General features: G+C 33.0%; 1 protein-coding gene across 1 annotated transcript; it reads left to right on the top strand.

Annotated features, from left to right (window-relative positions):
* Positions 1–3,558: 3,558 nt before the first annotated feature.
* On the top strand, positions 3,559–13,852 carry LOC120203773 (pyrophosphate-energized membrane proton pump 3-like). Its single transcript, XM_039203954.1, is given in 18 exon segments — positions 3,559–3,650; positions 4,915–4,976; positions 5,061–5,288; positions 6,196–6,399; positions 7,445–7,596; positions 7,678–7,825; positions 7,902–8,034; positions 9,112–9,284; positions 10,043–10,163; positions 10,820–11,007; positions 11,134–11,571; positions 11,672–11,836; positions 12,136–12,291; positions 12,677–12,682; positions 12,684–12,789; positions 13,116–13,335; positions 13,650–13,695; positions 13,698–13,852. Coding segments are annotated over 16 exon segments (2,409 nt in total). The 5' UTR covers positions 3,559–3,650; positions 4,915–4,976; positions 5,061–5,189; the 3' UTR covers positions 13,752–13,852.
* The last annotated feature ends 7,189 nt before the right edge of the window (positions 13,853–21,041 follow it).

Raw genomic sequence — 21,041 nt, 5'->3', positions numbered from 1 at the left:
TCTTCTTGTTCTTCTTATTGCTTCATACCTTTTATTTTATAACATATTAAGTTTTTTTATAATAAATAATATTATTTATTGTATTTGATATTTATGATAAATAATTTCAAGAAATTTTTTCAACCAACGAAAAATGGTTTATACAACATCAACCAAACATCATAAAACGATTTTCAAAAACGATTTTTCAAAAATTACAATTCATTTTATAAAAATAATTTTTCAAATTTTATTTTTAGAGAAACAACCAATATATACCAATTCTCCCTTAAACAATAGATTATTCCCACTTAAGCTCTCATGTGCCATTTGGTCACAACGTTTTTTAACGAAGTCAGTAAAATCAAGGCAAAAGTAAAGATGTAATAAATTTAAGAAAAATTACGTATTTAGTTATACACTTATTCTTGCGGTTCTATTTTTATAACTATCTTTTTTATAATCATACTTGATATTATGTTTTGTTTTTTTAATGATGAATTGACATTATCTTATGATGAGTAATCAATATCACTATTAATTTTTTAACGGTGGTTGATCAAAACGAAATCAAAACATTATGTTAGGTATGATTTAAAAAGGGTAAACTATGTCGATAATCCTCTATGTTTTCGGTATGACCGACTTTAGTCACACAAAAAAATTAAGGGAAAATGGTACTTAACGTTATCGGTCCGTCTGATTTAAGTCCCTAAAATTATCGATCCGTCCAATTTAAATACGTCTAACGTTAACTTCCATTAATCTCTTAACGAAATTCTGAAGTGACAATTAAAAAAAGTCAAAATCTAAAATCGAAAACCCACACTTCTTCTTGTAACACATCCATCACTCCCAACACACAAGTATCTTTTTTAACTCTCTTCTAAAACCCCCATCTTCCCCTCCCCCTTCTCGACACTCCCAACACACAAGTATCTTCTTTAACTATATTCTAAAACCCCCATATTCCCCTCTCCCTTCTCGACACTCCCAACAACAATGACAACTCTTCAGTCTCTGGCTTTGGCCTCAAATTTAATTTGGTTATGCATGTTTCAGTTTGTCTTATTTACGTCGCGTCAAATGTGCTGTTTCCTCTGTAGACATTACCATTCATGGATTATTTTGTAGTTACTTTGCCTCAGAAATGTGTCATAGACTCATAGTGTTTGGTTCAAGACAAAGCTGTACGTACCATACCTAAGGTTGAAATATGTAAGTGAAGGATAAATCAGAGACTTATGGGTGCATATTGGGTATGAATAGTCTGTCAATGGGTGTTTTATGACTGTTTTATCAAATCTATTTTGAAATAAGATATGCAAACCTTATATGCAGAAAGCAAGAAGGGGAAATTTCCTAGAGAACGGTCTTTTAGGAAGGTAAAATGGAAAACTTAACATTGAATTATTGAAGTGCACTAACTCTTGGGTCCAGGTGTAAAGACTTTCTTTTAGCATAGTCATCTGATCCATATAGTTTCTGCTCCTATAAGCGATCATAAAGTTATGCTTTTGGAAATTGAAGTTCATCTTTCACTCCCAGTGAACTTGTGTCGATGAGTTTAGGATCTTGCGTTATTAACCAGTCAAATGATTTATCAATGATCAATTCAGAGAATAATGATAACTGGTAACTGCTATTAGTTTCTATATAAGATCAATCAATTAATTCAGTCATTTTTTTTACCAGTAATGACATCTTCACTTTCTGCTAATCTGGACCATTGAATGATTGCATTCAGGACTTGCGTGGTGAATAGCGGTTTTGGGGGAATTGTTTTAAGTTATTTTCAACAACTCGTATTTTGATTGGGGGAATGGGTGATTTGGACTCGAGGTGTATACATGCGCCTATTACCGGGCTAAATGTTCAGTGTGCTACTGTGACCAACTTTTCACCTTTGTTTTTCCCAAGTTGATGCTGTATCTCATAGTCTCAGATATCACCTGATAGTTGTTCTTTTGTACTAATATTCTTCATGGCTGATACATACTAGCTTGTGTTTTCTGCTTCTTCGTCCTTTGCTTTGACTTATAATTTTTTTTATTATCTGTGCTTTGACCCTCTGCTGGGAAGTCCTGTTGGTAATCAGTGCGTCTCAAAAGAAGATTACAACCTAATGAACAGAAAAGGGTTAGCTGTTGTGGATTGCTCATGGGCTCATCTTAGTGATGTACCCTTTGTGAAGCTGCGGTGTGGTGCTCCTCGCTTGTGCATGAATATAAACTTTTCAAGTGTTTGCTACGTGAATGCACATGCTGCATTTTGTCTAGCATATAAATTTAGTTTTTTTGCCTCTACAATCTATTAGTTAAAACTCATATAGATAGTTCATTTTGCCTCTACAATCTATTGGTACTTCCCCAGGTTGATGGAGGAGGAGGAGGAGGAGGAGGAGGAGGAGGAGGAGGAGGAGGAGGAGGAGGAGGAGGAGGAGGAGGAGGAGGAGGAGGAGGAGGAGGAGGAGGAGGAGACGTGGTTTTTTTTTTAATTGCCACGAAGAGCACGTGATTATTTTATTTTTTTTAATTGTCACGTAATAATTCCGTTAAGGATTAACGGAAGTTAACGACTGAGAGACTAAAATCGGACGAATCAATAATGACAGGGATAATTTCCCCTTAATTTTCAAATTAATGACCAAATTCGGTCATACCAAAAATATAAGAGATTATTCGCATAATTTACCCTTTAAAAATAGTTAAATGACCAAAATGAAATTGCTAGAATAAGAAGGTGACTATATATGTAGTTTATCCTAAAACTTAAGCGTCCACTTTTAGGAAAAAGAAAGCTCTAGAGGCCAATCATTTCAAAAAAAAAAAAAAAGAACTTTAAAGTGGAAGATAAATTTGGGTCAAAATAACTAATATGGAAAAGGGTAAATTATAAATTTCTTACTTAAACTATTAGTTTCGATTCGTTTTAATATTTTAATTTTTAATTTTTTTAAAATCATACTCAATGTTTAGTTTTTATTTCGTTTTAGTACATCGCATCGCTCTTAAAAACTTAATGGATGATTTGCAAGTAACACCTTTTATATGGGTAAATTGCATTATGCATCACTCAATTATCTTTTTACTTCTATTTTGGCCACTAAAGTTTAATTTCTTAAATTACTCCTAATTTAATCACTCTAACTTTCAAATTTATTTTTTTAATTATATATTAATAAAATAAAAAAAATCATGTCACAAAAATTATTAATAAAATAAATTAGAGTGATTAAAATAGGAGCAATTTGAAAGTCGAGTAGTTAAATTGAAAAGTTTTAAATTTTAGTACCAAAATAGAATTGATAAAATAGTTGAGAGATGAATAATATAATTTACCTATAAAAATGCGTAATTTTTAATGGGTGATTTAATTTACAATAAAAGATAAACAAAAACTAAATGTTAGGTATAATTTTAAAATATTGAAAGTTTAAGTACTAAAATAAATCAAGACTAATAGTTTAGTTACTAAACTTATAATTTACCCAAAACAATACAGTGAAAAAAGATTGGTAAACGGAAACATAAATTCCTTCTTTCTCGACCCGTGAAAGTTTAATATTAAAAATTCTGCAAATTTTCGGTTTTCGCAGAGACAGGGAGGGGAGCTTCTTTTTTCTTCCCGTTAATGGCAGTTAGTTGGTTTGGCCAAGGCCATTGAACACGGTATGTGTAATCTTTTAATTTTCTTATAGATCTAATTGATTATTTTCAAGATCAAACCATGCAATACTCTGGGGTTTCGGATTTGGATCTTATGTTCTTATGTTTCGTAGGGAGATCCTTTCATTCCCGTCGTTTTGTTGATGAGATGTCGGGGATGAGAACTCTTTGTAACATTTGAAAATTGAAAACTTACTGCTCGCTTTAGTCGGATTGACTTTCTTTTTCTTTTGTTTTTCGCTTTATTTTACTTCCATTATTGATAGCGGAACTAAAATTAATGAAATTTAGGTTGAATTAGTTTTGTTATGTCTTAGTCTTATGATAGGCCAAAAAAATGGAACAAAATATTGTCTGGTTCTTGCAAATGGGTGAGTTGGAAAAAAATCTAATTCATTTGTGGCTAATTTATTAGCTTCTAATGGCCCTTTGCAAGATCATGCACTTTTAATCGAATATCTATTGTTATTTGTTAATGCAATCAGGGGAAGCGAGAGGGTTAATTAGAGATCAAAATAATATTTTGGTGGATCTAATTTTGTAAGATGTTTTATATTTAGGTTGAGCCTTTGTGAGTCATTTAATTGTTTTATATTTAGGGGATCGGCGAAGGTTAAATGAGGGAAAATTTTCCAATCTAATGGTTAAGTGCTTGGGTTTTATTATCATCTTAATAACTTAAGCCTAAACATTGCATTAAAAACTCCTCTTTTCCATCTCATCCTTCTACCTAGCTAAACTTGGATGGTATTTTACACTACTTCCAGACACAATAATATGAGATTTTAAATATATATCATTTAAATGTTCATTTCTAGTCAAAATGGTGAGAGTTTTATATTGTTTCTCAGATCTTTTAGTCTATGCAATTACTTTCCCACCACTTTCTGGGTTTGTATTTTTATCCACTCAGAGATGGTCCTAAGTAGGGGCTTTTGCTGCTTAATATTAAGTATAACCAATGTGAGCATAAATTGCATAATTAAAATGTTAGATTTTCTTCTGATCAATGTAGAGTACTTCCATAATCACATTTCCAGGCCTATGGGCCCAAGATATTCAATTTTTATAGTTGGCAGTGCTATGAATTAAGAACCCTTTTCCAATTATCTGCCCAAAAGCATATTATTCACTGATGAGATACTCTTTTTTTTTGCATCATCAATGTGGTAGCTTGGGTTTAATTTACTTAAACCTTAAATGTTTGTAATTTGTGTCTGTTTTCATTCGTTTTAACCAATAAATGTTATATTTTCTCTTTATGCAGGAAATTAACTTGTCTAAAAATACTTGGAACTGGAATATTTTATTAGATCTAGAATTTCAGAGGTAAGGCAAGTAAGGCAAGAATAGAAACTATTGAACCTAATCACATCATTTGTTAATAAAGAAGTTGTTTATCTTGCATCTCAGGGGAAATTATAGTCTTTCACTGTACAAATTAAAGCAGTCAAAATTCAGCGACCAAGTTCAGGGGGTGATTTGCCCCATCCTGTGGAGTTCTCTTTTCCAGTTGTCCGGAGGGAAAACTCTGCCAGTGCCATGATGATGGAAGATGATGTTGAGAATGGTAATTTGGGGCCTTACCAAGATAGGCCAAGGACATTTCCGAACATGCGTAGTAAACCTTATACCCCCTTGGTAAGGATCTTATGTTTGTCTCAATTCACCGTGTGCTATGTTAGTTGTGGATGAGTGTGCATTGGAATTTTTGGACATGATGTTGTTTTGTTTCCTTCTCATTTTTCATATTTGATGTTTTAGTAATATATTTTGATCCCACATTTATTTTGTTATGAATACCTGGTTAAACTATTTTTTGAGAAGAGTAATTATTTATCTTTGATTATGTCAAATTTCTTATTGGATAGATCATTGTTTTCATTGTTAGTTTGTAGTGGCATTGGAATAGTTTAATATTGCCATAGATTAAGTGTATTTTCGCCATATACTATCAGTGAGCAGAGCTATTTGATATAAAAACTCTAAAATTAAGCAATTGTTTGAAGGCTTCCATGTGAGAATGCTCATTCTAACATTTCTAGCACAATTGGTATTTCAAATACTTGTTATGATACCTACAAAATAAATCCTGATTCTTTTTTGCCATACTCTACCTTCTTAACTGCAATTAAGATCCTTGACTATTATCTTGTACGTATATGTGATCAATATTCACTCGGTTGTTGTTTTTGGTGTAATGGTGTTTATTACAGTTGTAGTGTTATTAAACATAACATAGAAAAATATCTTAGAGTTTTTTGGGTGTAGCATAAGAAAAGGAAAATAAGTTTAGAATGAGCTTCATAGAGACTGCTGAATTGGTGTGGATGGCAGTATGACTAGTATTGGCAGAGTTAAGCAAACAAGTTAATAAAAAATCGCAGCTGAATATTTTAGTCAAAAAATAAGCAGTGATGTGGAATCCTTTACCTTTTCATTTCTATGCTTTTGGCTAGCTAAGCATATATTTAATCTTTCTCTCCTCTTTCCATCCGGGCCACTCATTTTCTTGTGTGTTCTTTAGTTGACTAATTCATTTGTGCAGATTTTTCGAATTCTTAGGGGAATAAATGTCCGTGTTCTTGTCATACTTCTCCTTTTGGGCTTCGGATATGTCTTTTACATTGGAGCAAGTACTTCTCCAATCATTGTCTTTGTCTTCTCAGTTTGCATTGTCAGCTTCCTTTTGTCAATCTATCTCACAAAGTGGGTCCTTTCCAAGGATGAAGGTCCTCCAGAGATGGTTCAGGTAAATTTCTCTATGTAAAAACAACTTCATAAGGTCATAATCTCAAGCTTTCTTTATGCTCCTGTAAAAATTGTACTAAATACTTCTCCAGAATTTTTAAATTTAATGTTTCTCCAAATTGAAAATGTCTTTTATACATTGCGAGTGTTTATTTTGATATTGGTTACTTAGAATGTTTTATTCTCAATGCCTATCAAATTTGTTACAATTGTTTGCTTTAATTTACAATTATCATATCTGATGAGTGTTAGAGTTCGATATAAGGTTTGACCAGAAATTTGACGATGGAGGACATTTGTGTTATACGTCAAATGTCAATTAAAATTTCTGAAATTGTTTTTACAATTGAATAGTGTTACGGTTGCCTTTGTGGACAAGACAAGAAATCAAACATGACAAAAATGGAAAGAAGACAAATAATTTTATTTTAGTAATATTCCTAATTAGAATAATTTATTTAGCCATTAAAAGTACTTAAATTTAGTTTCCTTAATTATAAATTCTACAAGTTAATTTTAGTTTCTTAATATGCTACAATAAAACCCTCTATGACCTCTATTGAAGGGGACAATTCTTAGTGATAATATAAGATAGAAAATATTTCAATCTATACAGGTTTGAAATTCTCTCTTTCTAATGAGTTTAAGGTTAGGAGCTCTCTCCAACGAATTCCATATATTATTAATTATAGTGTCTTCACAAGCTAGGAACCGAGACAAGGTTAAAGTTTTATCAATCGAAGTAGGTTTTCCCTTGAATTGTTGAATGACTCGATCCATAACCCATTAACATAACAATTAGTATACATAGAACTAGAAAGATGTCTACTTTCTTCATTGTATCCATTTGTAGCAAGAAGAAATTCATAAGGCTAAGAAAACCATGCTTTCTTACTGCTTTGTATTATTACATATCTAGATAAAAGAGAGGTAGGCTCCCCTTATTGTTTATCATCTTCTTGTCAACCCTTAAAATGCGACTAAGAACTTATTATTTTTAGCAATCTTCCCGTGGACTTGTATCGAGCTTATCCTTTTTGTTCTAGATATCAGAGGCTATACGTGATGGAGCAGAAGGATTCTTCAGGACACAGTATGGTACTATCTCGAAGATGGCATTGTTGCTAGCTCTAGTGATCCTTAGCATATATTTGTTTCGAAATAAAACTCCCCAACAAGAATCCTCAGGCCTAGGAAGGTTGAGATATATATGAACATTATGTAAAATAGAATTCAACTTTTTTTTCATTACCCTTGTGATAAATATGATTATGTGCAGGGTAACATCTGCATGTATCACTGTTGCTGCATTTCTTCTGGGGGCTCTATGTTCAGGTGTTGCTGGGTATGTTGGAATGTGGGTATCAGTTCGCGCAAATGTCCGAGTCTCCAGTGCTGCAAGACGGTCAGCAAGAGAAGCATTGCAGGTTGTACCCTTTCTAATTTTGAAAGTTATTCTGAATGTTTGCAGATTTGAGAACTAAGTGCAATCATATCATGCAGATAGCTGTCCGTGCTGGTGGTTTTTCCGCCTTGGTGGTGGTTGGTATGGCTGTGATTGGTATAGCCATCCTTTATGCCGCATTTTATGTTTGGCTGGAAGTGGATTCACCTGGTTCAATGAAGGTCACAGATTGTATGTAATTAATTTCCTTATTCCTTTTATTTGTATTAATGCACTTTGTGACGAAGGTTATTCTTTCTACATGGTTCTTTCCTTTTCCTTCATATTGTATATTCTGAACAGTTTGATATTTCTTGAATATTCATCTTCTCTTGGTGAAATGTTGGTTGATGTATAAGCATGATTTTCTGTTTTCCACCATATTAATGGAAGTAGATAGCTGTTAGTTCTCTTGGCTATCTAAGATTGGTCATTGCCCTACAAATTCATCAAGTGTGATCTTAGTGTAAAGCAGCAATTACTGGGGTTTTAGTTGTTTAATTATATCTGTAACTGACGTTTGGTACCACTTCTTTCTAATAGTTCTTTGACTGATTGCAATTTTTCTTATTAATGAATGAACAGCACAGATAAACACTATATGAATTACTAGCAAAATACAAAACTATGATAAGGTGGGACAGCATTCCTTTGAATAATTATTACTATATTCTTGCCAAAGTTAATGATTTGAATAGCTCTTTCATGTTAATTTTAGGATTTGAGTTAGAATGACTGAAAACCTTGTGATTCAAGGTTCTTGGTTAAATTATATCAAACATCTCTATTTTGGAATCTGTCTCACATGTTTGCATTGGAATCTATTCCTATACGCATAATATCTTATCTATGATTTTATTGGGTGTTGGTAACACGGTATGCTTTATTCTTGACATAGTGTTGTGTTTAGTGGGTGTTGGTAAAATGGTATTATTTATTCTTAACGTATTGTTGCTAACATCTAGTCTTTGCTATCTGCAAATTTCTGTATTTCGTTTTTTATGACAATATGATTATCAGTTAACTTTGTCTTTCATGGTTAACAGTTTTTTACACTTAGACAATTCAGGTGCTATCCTGCCTTGCAGTGCCTAAGCGATCTGTATATGCATGTATGCTTGTATGCATGTGGATTGTATGCAGACATGTCTACACTTGGACTGTGGTTGTTGATTCTGTGTTCACCTTAAACTAGCATTTTATGGGTTTTAGAATCAATTATACTGGTGACTCCTTGACTCCTTGATTGATATTGTTTATTTCTTTCAGTGCCTCTTCTTCTTGTGGGATATGGTTTTGGAGCTTCATTTGTTGCCCTGTTTGCCCAGTTGGGTGGTGGAATATTTACAAAAGCAGCTGATGTTGGCGCAGATCTTGTTGGAAAAGTAGAACAAGGAATACCTGAAGATGATCCTAGAAATCCAGCTGTAATTGCAGATTTGGTATTGAATTTGAACTTCCTCAAATTCCTTATTTGAATTGATGCTTAAGATATATAGTTAATCATTTTAGAGTCAGAAGTAACATGGACTTATTCTTATATTATTTCTTATATATAGTTATATATAGTTAATCATTTTAGAGTCAGAAGTAACATGGACTTATTCTTATATTATTTGTTTAGTTGAATTGAAAAAATGAGTATGTAAAGCTTGTGCATATGTCATGTAGTTTCCTGTTTTATACAATGAATCTGTTCATTTATGGACTTAACACTGAAGGTTTATGGTTGTAGGAGTTGACCATATGGGTGTTCATTGAAAGAAATTTTTGAAGCTGTATTTTAAAAGCAATTGTGATTCTGTTAAATATTTAATAATGATAGCATTACTCTATGCAAGTTATAGGGGGTATGTTTGTACTTGGCTTTGCACATAATTTGTTAGTCTTTCTCAGATTCAAATTTATATTTTAATTTTGTTTCAAACTCTATGTTACTTTACCATAAAGAATTGAATCTTCTAGTTTTAGGGAAAACTGAAGTAATTTATTTGAAAGGTTTGTTACTTAAAATATTTTATTGGTTGAATGAAGTTCAATATGGAAGGTGGCCAACCATATGTACTGCAAACCAATATTGGGAGAAGTGTGACCAAATTTACAACAATAATGATTCTGCTTGATCTTTGTTTTTTAATGTGTTTTCACTAATTATCTTGGTAGTTATGTTTGTTACTTGATTTTTTTTTTTGCACTGAAGGTTGGGGACAATGTTGGTGATTGTGCTGCACGAGGTGCCGATCTTTTCGAAAGCATTGCAGCTGAGATAATTAGTGCCATGATACTTGGTGGAACAATGGCTCAGCGGTGTAAAATTGAAGGTGGGTTCAAGTTTCTTCTCATTTTTATGGAGTTTTAACATATTTATACTGTTGCATCTAGTGAATGTCTTATGTTTTAACAATGACAATTGACAACTGCAAAAATTGCATTTATTTAAATTTTTTAATAAATTCATCTTAAACCAAGATGAAAGTTAAAGCATTCCTGACCGGTAAAAGATACCAAAATCTGCAGTTTGTTGAGATAAAGAGAAGCTTTCTTCATTTTGTTAAGTGTAATGAATCGAGGTTTTAGAGAGGGTTGTAACAGTGTTCAAGTAGTGTTATTCTTCTGTTACCTAATGATGGAGAGAAACAAACTAGAATATATTTCTAACTGGAAGTAATTAGGAATCTCTAGTCTTGATTGCTAACTTTTACATCTGTAGTCTTTGGATCCACCTTGTTGACAAACAGGTATGCAGAAGTGTGCATCCAGTATGGTGAACTAAGCTTGTTGGTTATGAGAGTGTGTCCATTGGTTGTAGTTACATTAAAGGTTCAGGCCTGGAAAAACGTAAATAAGAGACAGCTTGAAAAATATTTCCTGTTCAGTTACTAGTTGGGTTGTTTCATTTTATTTTCCTTTGGCATTAGCATATCCATTATGTTGAGAGTGTACTTTTGGTGTTAACACATATTCAATATTCATGCAGACCCATCTGGCTTTATCCTGTTTCCTCTTGTTGTGCACTCATTTGACCTGGTGGTATCATCAGTTGGAATATTTTCAATTAGGGGTACACGTGACTCCAGTGTGAAAGTTCCATTAGAGGATCCAATGACAATCCTTCAGAGAGGATACTCTGTTACAATAGTTTTGGCTGTTCTAACATTTGCTGGGGTAGTATATCTTCTGCAATAAATTTTCTGTTCTTTCTTGTCAAGTATTGAAATATTGCCATTTATATTTCCTCTTTTTTGGTTACAAACTCATTCAGGACTTGTTCCTTTTCTGAAATTGTTGCAGTCAACTCGGTGGTTGCTTTATACTGAACAAGCACCTTCTGCATGGTTGAACTTTTCCTTATGTGGGTTAGTTGGTATTATTACAGCATATGTTTTCGTCTGGATAACCAAATATTACACCGACTACAAGCATGAGCCTGTACGCACATTAGCTCTTTCTAGCTCTACGGGACATGGGACTAACATTATTGCTGGAGTCAGTTTGGGCCTGGAGTCGACAGCACTTCCTGTTCTTGTGATAAGTATATCTATTATTTCTGCTTTTTGGCTGGGTCGCACCTCAGGGCTTGTAGATGAAACAGGAAGCCCGACTGGTGGGTTGTTTGGAACAGCTGTAGCAACAATGGGAATGCTCAGCACCGCGGCCTATATTCTAACAATGGATATGTTTGGTCCAATAGCTGATAATGCTGGTGGAATTGTAGAGATGAGTCAGCAGGTACTATATGGTTGATTCTCTAGCTTCTACTTTTACCAATCTGTATGTTGCAGTTTCTTCTTTTTGGATCATCTAAATTAGCTGTTAATGCCTTGTACAGCCAGAGAGTGTGCGAGAGATTACTGATGTTCTTGATGCTGTTGGGAACACCACAAAAGCTACCACCAAGGGTTTTGCCATTGGATCTGCAGCACTTGCTTCTTTTCTTCTGTTTAGTGCATACATGGATGAGGTTTCATCTTTTGCACATGAATCCTTTAAACAGGTCTGGTCTGTGTTACTATACTTCTGCTTTAACGAAGACGGTATATGGTTTACCACTCATTTGCTACTTTTGTTTTACTTCTGAATAAAATAAAAATAAAAAGAAGCAATGATTGAATAGTTTTACTTGTAAGCACATAATTGTGTTTGAATTGGTGTTTCTGAGAAAGAGAAAATAATGGTGAAAAGATGTAAAAAAGTGGCAATGAATGGAGTTTGAATAAACTTTCAGGTTAGTGACACTGCGAAGTCTTTCATTTTTTTTTCTTTCTAACATTTGTAATTTGAATAAACTTTCAGGTTGATATTGCCATTCCTGAGGTTTTCATTGGTGGATTGTTGGGCTCCATGCTTATATTCTTATTTAGTGCATGGGCCTGTGCTGCAGTTGGCCGAACCGCTCAGGAGGTTGTCAAGGAAGTTAGAAGACAATTTATTGAGAGGCCTGGTATCATGGTGGGTCTAAGATTTCAATTCCCTTTTTAGCGTACTTTAACATTTAGCTTTTTTCATTATATTTGAATCAAAAGCAACCTAAAAAATTGTACAATATTTCTTATCCGGATTAAAAAATCATGAGATGAGTCACAAGAAGAGGAAAAAAGATGCAGCTGCGGTCTTTGTTCCATGTAGTTCACTCGTGAAGTCTCTTTCCAAAAGTATAAAGATGTGAATGAGATTTAAAATTTTCTACTATCAATTTTCTGATATTAAGCTCCGATGCAAACAAATGTGAAGTGATTGAATTTTGCTTTAAATCATGTTGTTTCTTTACTATAGTTTTCTCTCATTTATCTTGCGTGTACATTTATGCTTTATTTTTCTGACAAACTTACTGCAGGACTACCAAGGAGAAACCAGAGTATGGTCGCTGTGTTGCTATTGTGGCATCTGCATCTTTGAGGGAGATGATAAAACCGGGTGCTTTGGCTATAGTATCACCAATTGTCGTTGGTACGTTAATTTGCTGGTTTTATTAATTTAGGTTTTGCAATACTGGGGTAGTTTTTTATCTATCTTATTAATCCTTAACTCCGTCTTTTTTTCTTATTATTATTATTTTCTCGTAAGTCTCCTTGTTCTATTTGTTTCATTTTTTAGATGTGTTGAAATACTGCTGGAATCTCTAGATCAATGTCAAGAATGTAGGAAGTTATTTTTTACCAAAAGAAAAAGAGAATTTAGGAGTTTAGATATTCAAAGTGGTTTCTTGGATTTTCTGTTCAGTTTAGTTAATTTTTTAGGGAATCTAAGCACAATCATTGTGTAACAATTTGCAGGTATTCTATTCCGAATTTTGGGACACTATACTGGACATCCTCTCCTCGGAGCGAAAGTTGTGGCTGCTCTGTTGATGTTTGCAACAGTTTCTGGTATTTTAATGGCTCTCTTTCTGAACACAGCTGGTGGTGCCTGGGATAATGCAAAGAAGTTTATCGAGACCGGAGCTCTCGGTGGCAAAGGCAGTGATGCTCATAAAGCAGCAGTTACTGGAGATACGTAAGTTTGCTTTTCCTTTCCTTTTTCTTATATTCTTGTTCCTTCATGAATGTAGAGCTATGTTGGCCCGACTCGTTTTTCTTGAAATATCCATGTTCAAAACTCGTGCCTGAAAGTATGGTGATATGACCTCCAAGGATTCTCCAAATATATTGGAATCTTGATCATACTCATGCTAGGCGCATATCTGTATTCGATGCTCACACCCGAGTCTGAGTAACATTGCTCTACGATAATACGCCTAGCAGAAATAGGCAATCATAATAATAGAAGGGTAAACAAAAGAAGCATAATCGGAACATGTGGGATTGCAGTGTGGGAGATCCATTCAAAGACACAGCTGGACCTTCACTTCACGTGCTCTCATAAAAATGCTTGCAACCATAACACTTGTAATGGCGCCAGTGTTTCTCTGAAAGACTTTGGTTAGTTTATATATATAATGCGCATTACCTTGGAGTTGTTAGGGTATTTTGCACATACATAACAGATTGATTGATAGATAGGTATTTTGATGTATATCATGGCCATGGCTGCCCGTCTCATTAGATCTTTTTCTATCTGAAATAAAAAGACACGTCAACATTTAGTATTTTTTAGTTCAAAGTTTGCACTTCGATCTTCCATCTTCTGGTTTTGAACGGATTATTATGTTCAAGCAATTCATTTATAAGGTTATAGTGTATCTTATACTTAATATACAAAATGATCCCCTGAGAATATCCGTTTGCATCTAAAGAACACGTTCATAAATAGGTACCTGAATTTGTATCAGGTCGATTAAGTTTGTCCAATGCTGAACTGTGTGGTGACGTGTATTTTATTATCACTGGAAAATATTTTAATAACAAGTTTATGAATTAAAGAAAGTTGATGTGGAAATTGACTGATTAAATAGATATTTGAAAAGAAAATGAAAAACTTGAGTAAATTCGAAATGATACATTAAAATAGATAATGACATAGTAATAAATGTGGTTTGATTTAATCGGTTAGAGGAATTGCTTTTTTTTTAACTTCCTATGGCTGAGTTCTCTTTTCTTTCATAATACTACTATAGGTCAACGTTAGATCGAGTTGAGTCAAAATTTTTTGAGTTATTCGAGTTAACGAATCTTATTTTGTAACTCAAATTTGGTTTAAAAAAATTTCAAGTTGAATCGAGTCGAGTTTTTGAGTTTCTATTTAAATTTAATTGTAAATATTTATAATATTAGGACACTATTTGATTCTAATTTAAATGATTTTTCATAACCATATATATATATATATATATATTTCTTCATATTTTTTCATATGTGATATACATTTATCATACAGAATCGAGTGACTCGACTCAAACTTGAAAATCAATCTACTAATTACTAAAAATTTTAAGTTATTGGAGTTACTATTCGAGTTACATTTTATAACTCGATTTGAACTTGAATTTTTTTCAAGTCGAATCGAGTTTATGAAATTGGAACTCAAAGTCAATTCGAGTCGAATTCTTTTGAGTCGAATCGAGTAAAAAAAGTAATTTTTCGAATCGAGTTGAGTTTTATTCACCCTTAACTACTAAACATTTTTCTCTACAAATGGTCTTTCGCACTCTTCTAACAATAGCCTATGTCCATTTATGCTTGTCTAAATAAAGGCACTGTTCTTCATTCTATTATTACTAGTATGATGAATTCTTCATTTCTTCAAATCCTTCATTTACTTTTAAGTTTTTTTAAATCAAATTTGAATTACATATTCTACCCACCACTAAAGAATACCAATATAACTTTAATTTCTATTTTTAACAACAAATTTATTATTTTTGCAATTTAGTCCTTTCTTATTAATTTTTTTGACTCCTTTATATCCCATTAATATTTTTCCTAAAAATATATTCTTTAAAAATAAAATTATAAATATATTTTATAATTTTAGATGATATTTAATTTATTAAATAATATTACAAATCTTACTCATGTAAAAAAGAATATGAAAAATATGTGTATATCTTACATGATTAGAGAAATGTGTTTAAATTGGAACCAATTTATATAATAATATTATATATAATTATAATTAAATTTGAAGAAAAACTCAAATAAATCAACTTGAAATTCATATACACGACTAAAAAAATTAAATACAGTTTAAATTATAAAATAAGATTCGTTTATTCAACTAACTCAAAAGTTTTTGACTTGACTCGATCGACTATCTTTGATCTATATCGATCGTTATGGTGCTAACATGATAGTTAACGGTGCTAAAGTGATGGTTTATGATCCTAATGCGACAATCCATGTGTGAATGAAATAGAGAGGCTTAACTGATTTTTTTATCAAGTTGGAGGGTAAATTTGATTTTTTTGAGTTCGAGTGTATAACAATTTTAATTGAAAGTTAAAGGGCTTGTTTTATCTTTAAGAAATATATAGTATAAATTATTTATTTATAATTAAAAAATATTTATAAAGTATTAAACAATTTAATCATTTTCATCGTAAAAGTCTTTGACTGTCTTCCATCAGCATGAATTTATTTAGGAATGACAATTTAATCTGAAACCAACACATTTTAACCCGATCTGATCTAACAGGGTCAGATTTTTTATAAGAAAATTTGGATTCAGGTTGGGTCAGGTTGAGATAGAGAGTGAAAAAACTCCGACCCAACCCGAGGATAATAATGTAATTTCTTCAAATAAATTTATGGATAATTGATAGAATACCCCATCTCTCTATTATTTTTTAATTAAATCTTTATTTTATATTGGATAGGGTCGGGTCAGATCGAATTTATACTCTAAAAATTCGGATCAGATTAAGATCGAGTGGAGGATATATATTTTCGGGTCGGGTTGACCAAAAGTCCACCCAACCCGACCCGTTGCCATCCCTAAGTCTACTACTATTCATTACTATATTTTTAGTGAAATCAACTTTGTATTGGAGTAACAATAAAACTCAAATTCTCCTAAAACTCAAATTCTCCTTTGATTTTTTACCCCAAATAATAACGAGTACTAATATGGTGTAACAAAAAATGAAAAAAAAAGTTTTATTGTTACTCTAATACGAGGTTAATTCTACTAAAAATATGTTCAAGGAATAGTAGTAGATTCATGCTGACGAGAGATTCGAAAATTTTTCCGATGAAATTATTCAAAATTTTAAATATTTTAAATTTTATTTGTAATGTATTATTTTATAACTTTTTATTTTTTAAAAAATTTTTATAATTTTTCTAGTTTGAAAATTATTTTTATTTTTTTTCATAAGAGTTACATCTTTGCTTATTTTAAGGGGTAAACTATATGAATAGTCCCTTTTATTTAGTGTCTGTCCAAATTTGGTCAGCAATTTAAAGATTAAGGGTAAATAGTCCCTAATATTATTGATCCGTCCTATTTAAGTCCCTTTGACGTTAACACTTAACGAATATGTGACATAGTTGAGAGACTAAAATCGAACGGGAGTTAACGACTGTGGGACTAAAATCAAACAAATCGATAACATTTTGGACTAAAATCGAATGGATCGATAATGTAAGGGACCATGTACCCTTAATTTTTAAATTGATGACCAAAGTCGATCAAACCAAAAAACAAAGGGAACTATTCACATAGTTTACCCTATTTTTAAATTGTTAGAGACCCAAAGGATAATTACACAAATTTGTTAATCAAGGTTTTTCAAATATTCAAGTTGTGAAAGTTTAAGTTGAAAAAATTAAAAATATTTATCCAATTTTATTCAAAAACTAAATAACTTGATTCAGTTAACTTGAAATTGAAACAATAATATTCTTTAAAAATTAACTTGAATTTTGTCTATTCCTAATTATATTCTTACATGGAGCGACAGCTGATGACTTTAAGAGTAAGGTTTTGTCTCATACAGGTTTTGGAACTACAAACTCAAATAATGCAGATATGTTATGGAAAAATATGGCAAATTCCATCAGAGAGGTGGGTAAAAACACTCTTGGGTTGTCGACAGGGAGGGTTTGTCGACAGGGAGGGTCAAGGAACATAAAGAATCGTGGTGGTGGACGACGAAGTACAAAAAGGTGAAGACAAAGCAAATTTGCTTCAAGGAGTTTCTACAATGCAATGACGACGAAGAAAGATTGAGAGCTAAAACAAAGATACAAGGAGGCAAAGCGGGAAGCCAAGATACAGTGGCTAAAGCAAAGGAGGCATACGAGAAAATGTACAAGAGATTAGACACCAAGGAAGAAAAAACGGCATTTTCAGGCTTGCAAAATCCAGGGAGAATAGGAAAAAGGATTAGGTAGCATTAGGTTTATCAAGGATAACAATGGTGTTCTTTTAGTAAAGATCATGATTAAGAGGGTTTGGGGTAATTACTTCCTCGGATTATTTAATGACGGTGCCTCTCCCTGTAGAGAAAATACCGTTGATGGATCAGCCGACCATCATACTACGGCCAATGACTTCCCTACAAGTAGGATTGAGATTGAGGAAGTCAAAATGGCTCTTAGAAAGATGGGGAGGGACAAAGCTGTTGGTCCAGATCAAATTCCTATCACTGTGTGGTTGGCCCTAGGAGAAGATGAAGTTAAGTGGTTGACCAATATCTTTAATATTATTTTAGAGACTGCCAAGATGCCAGAGGAATGGAGAGAGTCTACGGTGATACCAATCTATAAGAATAAAGGAGATCCCCAACGTTGTGGTAACTACAGAGGTATTAAACTACTCAGTCATACCATTAAGCTATGGGAAAGGGTGATAGAGGCTAGGTTGAGACAGATTACTAGGATTTCGGAAAACCAATTTGGCTTTATGCCAGACAGGTCTACTACGGAGGCGATTCATCTACTTCGACGGCTTATGGAGAAATATAGGGAAAAAAATAGAGATCTTCACATGGCGTTCATTGACCTTGAGAAGGCGTATGATAGCGTTCCCCGCGATACGATATGGAAGACCTTGGAAACGAGACAGATCCCAACTGCTTATATCCGGGCGATTCGTTATATGTACTGTAGATCTACTACATACGTCAGGACTACAGTTGGCGACACCGAGGCTTTCCCGGTGGAAATCGGACTCCACCAGGGGTCTGCTCTTAGCCCTTACATCTTCGCCTTGATTATGGACGACATCTTTTGTGCGACACCAGACGGTGTTCCATGGTGTATGCTTTTCGCTGACGCATTGTCCTAGTTGCTGAAACAAAAACTGAACTGAATAGTAGACTGACTTCCTGGAAGACTGCTTTGGAAGAAAAGGTCTAAGGATCAATATTGAAAAGACAGAGTATTTATGTTCAAACTTCAGTGGGAACCAAAAACGATGAAGATCTAGAAGTATGCATAGAAGGAACGTTCCCCACAAGGGATTGTTTCAAGTACCTGGGGTCTATGATACATAAAGATGGAGGTATAGATGATGACGTTACACACGTATAAAGGCGGGATGGCTAAAGTGGAGGCTGCAACTGGAGTTTTGTGTGACAAGAAGGTGCCTCTAAACTTAAGGGAAAATTTTATAGAATGGCAATAAGACCAGCGCGCTGTATGGATCAGAATGTTGGGCAATCAGAAGAATCATGTAAGGAGGATGGAGGCCGCAGAAATGAGAATACTTCGATGGACATGTGGTAAAACTCTGTGGGACATGACACCAAACTCTGCAATTAGGATGTCCTTGGGGGTGGTTCCTGTATCCGAAAAATTGAGAGAGGGAAGACTGCGGTGGTTTGGGCATATCCTTTGGCGACAAACGTCAGATACGGTCAGGAGGGTAGAGTCGATTACACTCGACGGTGCCAGAAAAGAGGACGACCAAGGAGGAAGTGGGTAGACTGCTTGAGATCATTTGAAGGAATTAGCCCTTACGAGGACATGACCTCTGATAGAAAAGTATGGAGACTTATCTTTGGCGACAAACGTCAGATACGTCAGGAGGGTAGAGTCGATTACACCGACGGTGCCAGAAAGAGAGGACGACCAAGGAGGAAGTGGGTAGACTGCTTGAGATCTGATTTGAAGGAATTAGCCCTTACGAGGACATGACCTCTGTAGAAAAGTATGGAGACTTAAGACCAGGGTAGTCGAGTAGTGTGGGTCACAACCATAGGGTGTAGCATCTCTGTCTCCTTTTAATGCCTTCGTAGTAATATCCATGACTTCTACTTTTTATACGTTTATGTTATTAGATTTTATGAAGGCTTAGAACTAGAATAACGAAGTAGTGTTGCCTTAGTTTAGGTTTTAAACCATTTGACTTTATTCCTTCTCGTAGCTTGCTATCGCTGACTCTTGTGTATCCTTATCTTCATTTTTCCTCTTTTTATATTTAACTAGGACTTACGTTTCTGTCTATAAGCATAGATTTTTACGCAAGAATTTATTTGCAGGGATTTACTAACCATTACAGACGCAGATATGAAGACATCATATGAAGACTATCCAACTATGTATTTATTGATTTATTTATGCAGGCATTGTATCTTATCTTTATTTTTAATTTTCTTACTGTCGGAGGTCTTCCACGGAAGCTGCTCTCAATCTGGCGTTGGGGGCAGCCTACTACCCCACCTCCCTTTACCTCATTGCATATGAGAATAGGTTTTTGTTGTTTTTGTTGTTGTATTTTTATATAACCAAAAATAAAAGAAAATCGAAAGTTGACCAATCTAATGGTGTGTTCATCAATATTCAGTATAGAAAACTCAACAAAAATTCGAGTTTTATTTTTATTATAATACAAGGTTGATTTTACTGAAAATATGTTCAAGGAATAGCAGTAGACTTAGGTTGGAGAGAAATAGTCTAAGAATTTTATGATAAAAGTGTTCATTTTTTAATACTTAAAAAATATTTTGAATTCTAATTTTTTATATTTATAATTTATCATTTTATAACTTTTGACATTTTAATTTTCTAATTTTCTTTATTTTTTGAGCTTTTATAAATTCTTTGTTTTTTAAATTTTTAAAATTTTAAAACTTTTGAAAGTTTAATAATTTCTTAATTTTTTTGCTTGAAGATTAACAAACTAATTAAACTTTCAATTAAAATTAATTATATATTCGAACTAGACAAAATATCAATTACTCGGCTAAAAAAATTTAATTAAGCCTCTCTGCCACATTATCATTTATAATTAGACTACCACGCTATGAACCGTCACTTTAACACAATGGACCACCACGTTATTACCATAATGGTCATAAGATAAAATTAATCAAATTAAATGAATTTAAAGATAAAATTGATACAATTAAAATTTAGAAAGTATGAATAAAATTATTGATTTGCATTTATTATATAGACAAAATAGCTCTTAAGCATTATTATTATTATTATTATTATAAGGCTAAACAAAATATTACGAAAGCACAAACTTATCAAATTACATAAAACTTTATCAAAATATAATATTTTACGTAATTATTTAAAAATTTACTCAAAATTACGCAATTTGTTATCATACTGATAGCATTTTGCATAATTATACGGAATATTAATTAAGTTTTTCGATGGTCAAAAGCAGTGACAGATGTATATATATTTCAGGTTGGGTCAATACTCAGTTACTCACCTGAAAATTGTATTTTATTATTATATATTTTATTTATTTATTTAGTCCCACCCTGGTTCATTTGTGCTTACTTTAATTTATTTGTGCCCAAAAGAAGACTATAAAATGTCCATTATAAATAAAACTTTTATTTTAGTCTAAAATTTTGTTCA

The sequence above is a fragment of the Hibiscus syriacus genome, unplaced genomic scaffold, assembly GCF_006381635.1.
Source record: "Hibiscus syriacus cultivar Baekdansim isolate YM2019G1 unplaced genomic scaffold, ASM638163v2 tig00000340_pilon, whole genome shotgun sequence".
Taxonomy (NCBI): domain Eukaryota; kingdom Viridiplantae; phylum Streptophyta; class Magnoliopsida; order Malvales; family Malvaceae; genus Hibiscus; species Hibiscus syriacus.
This window is presented reverse-complemented; position numbering and strand designations above follow the sequence as displayed.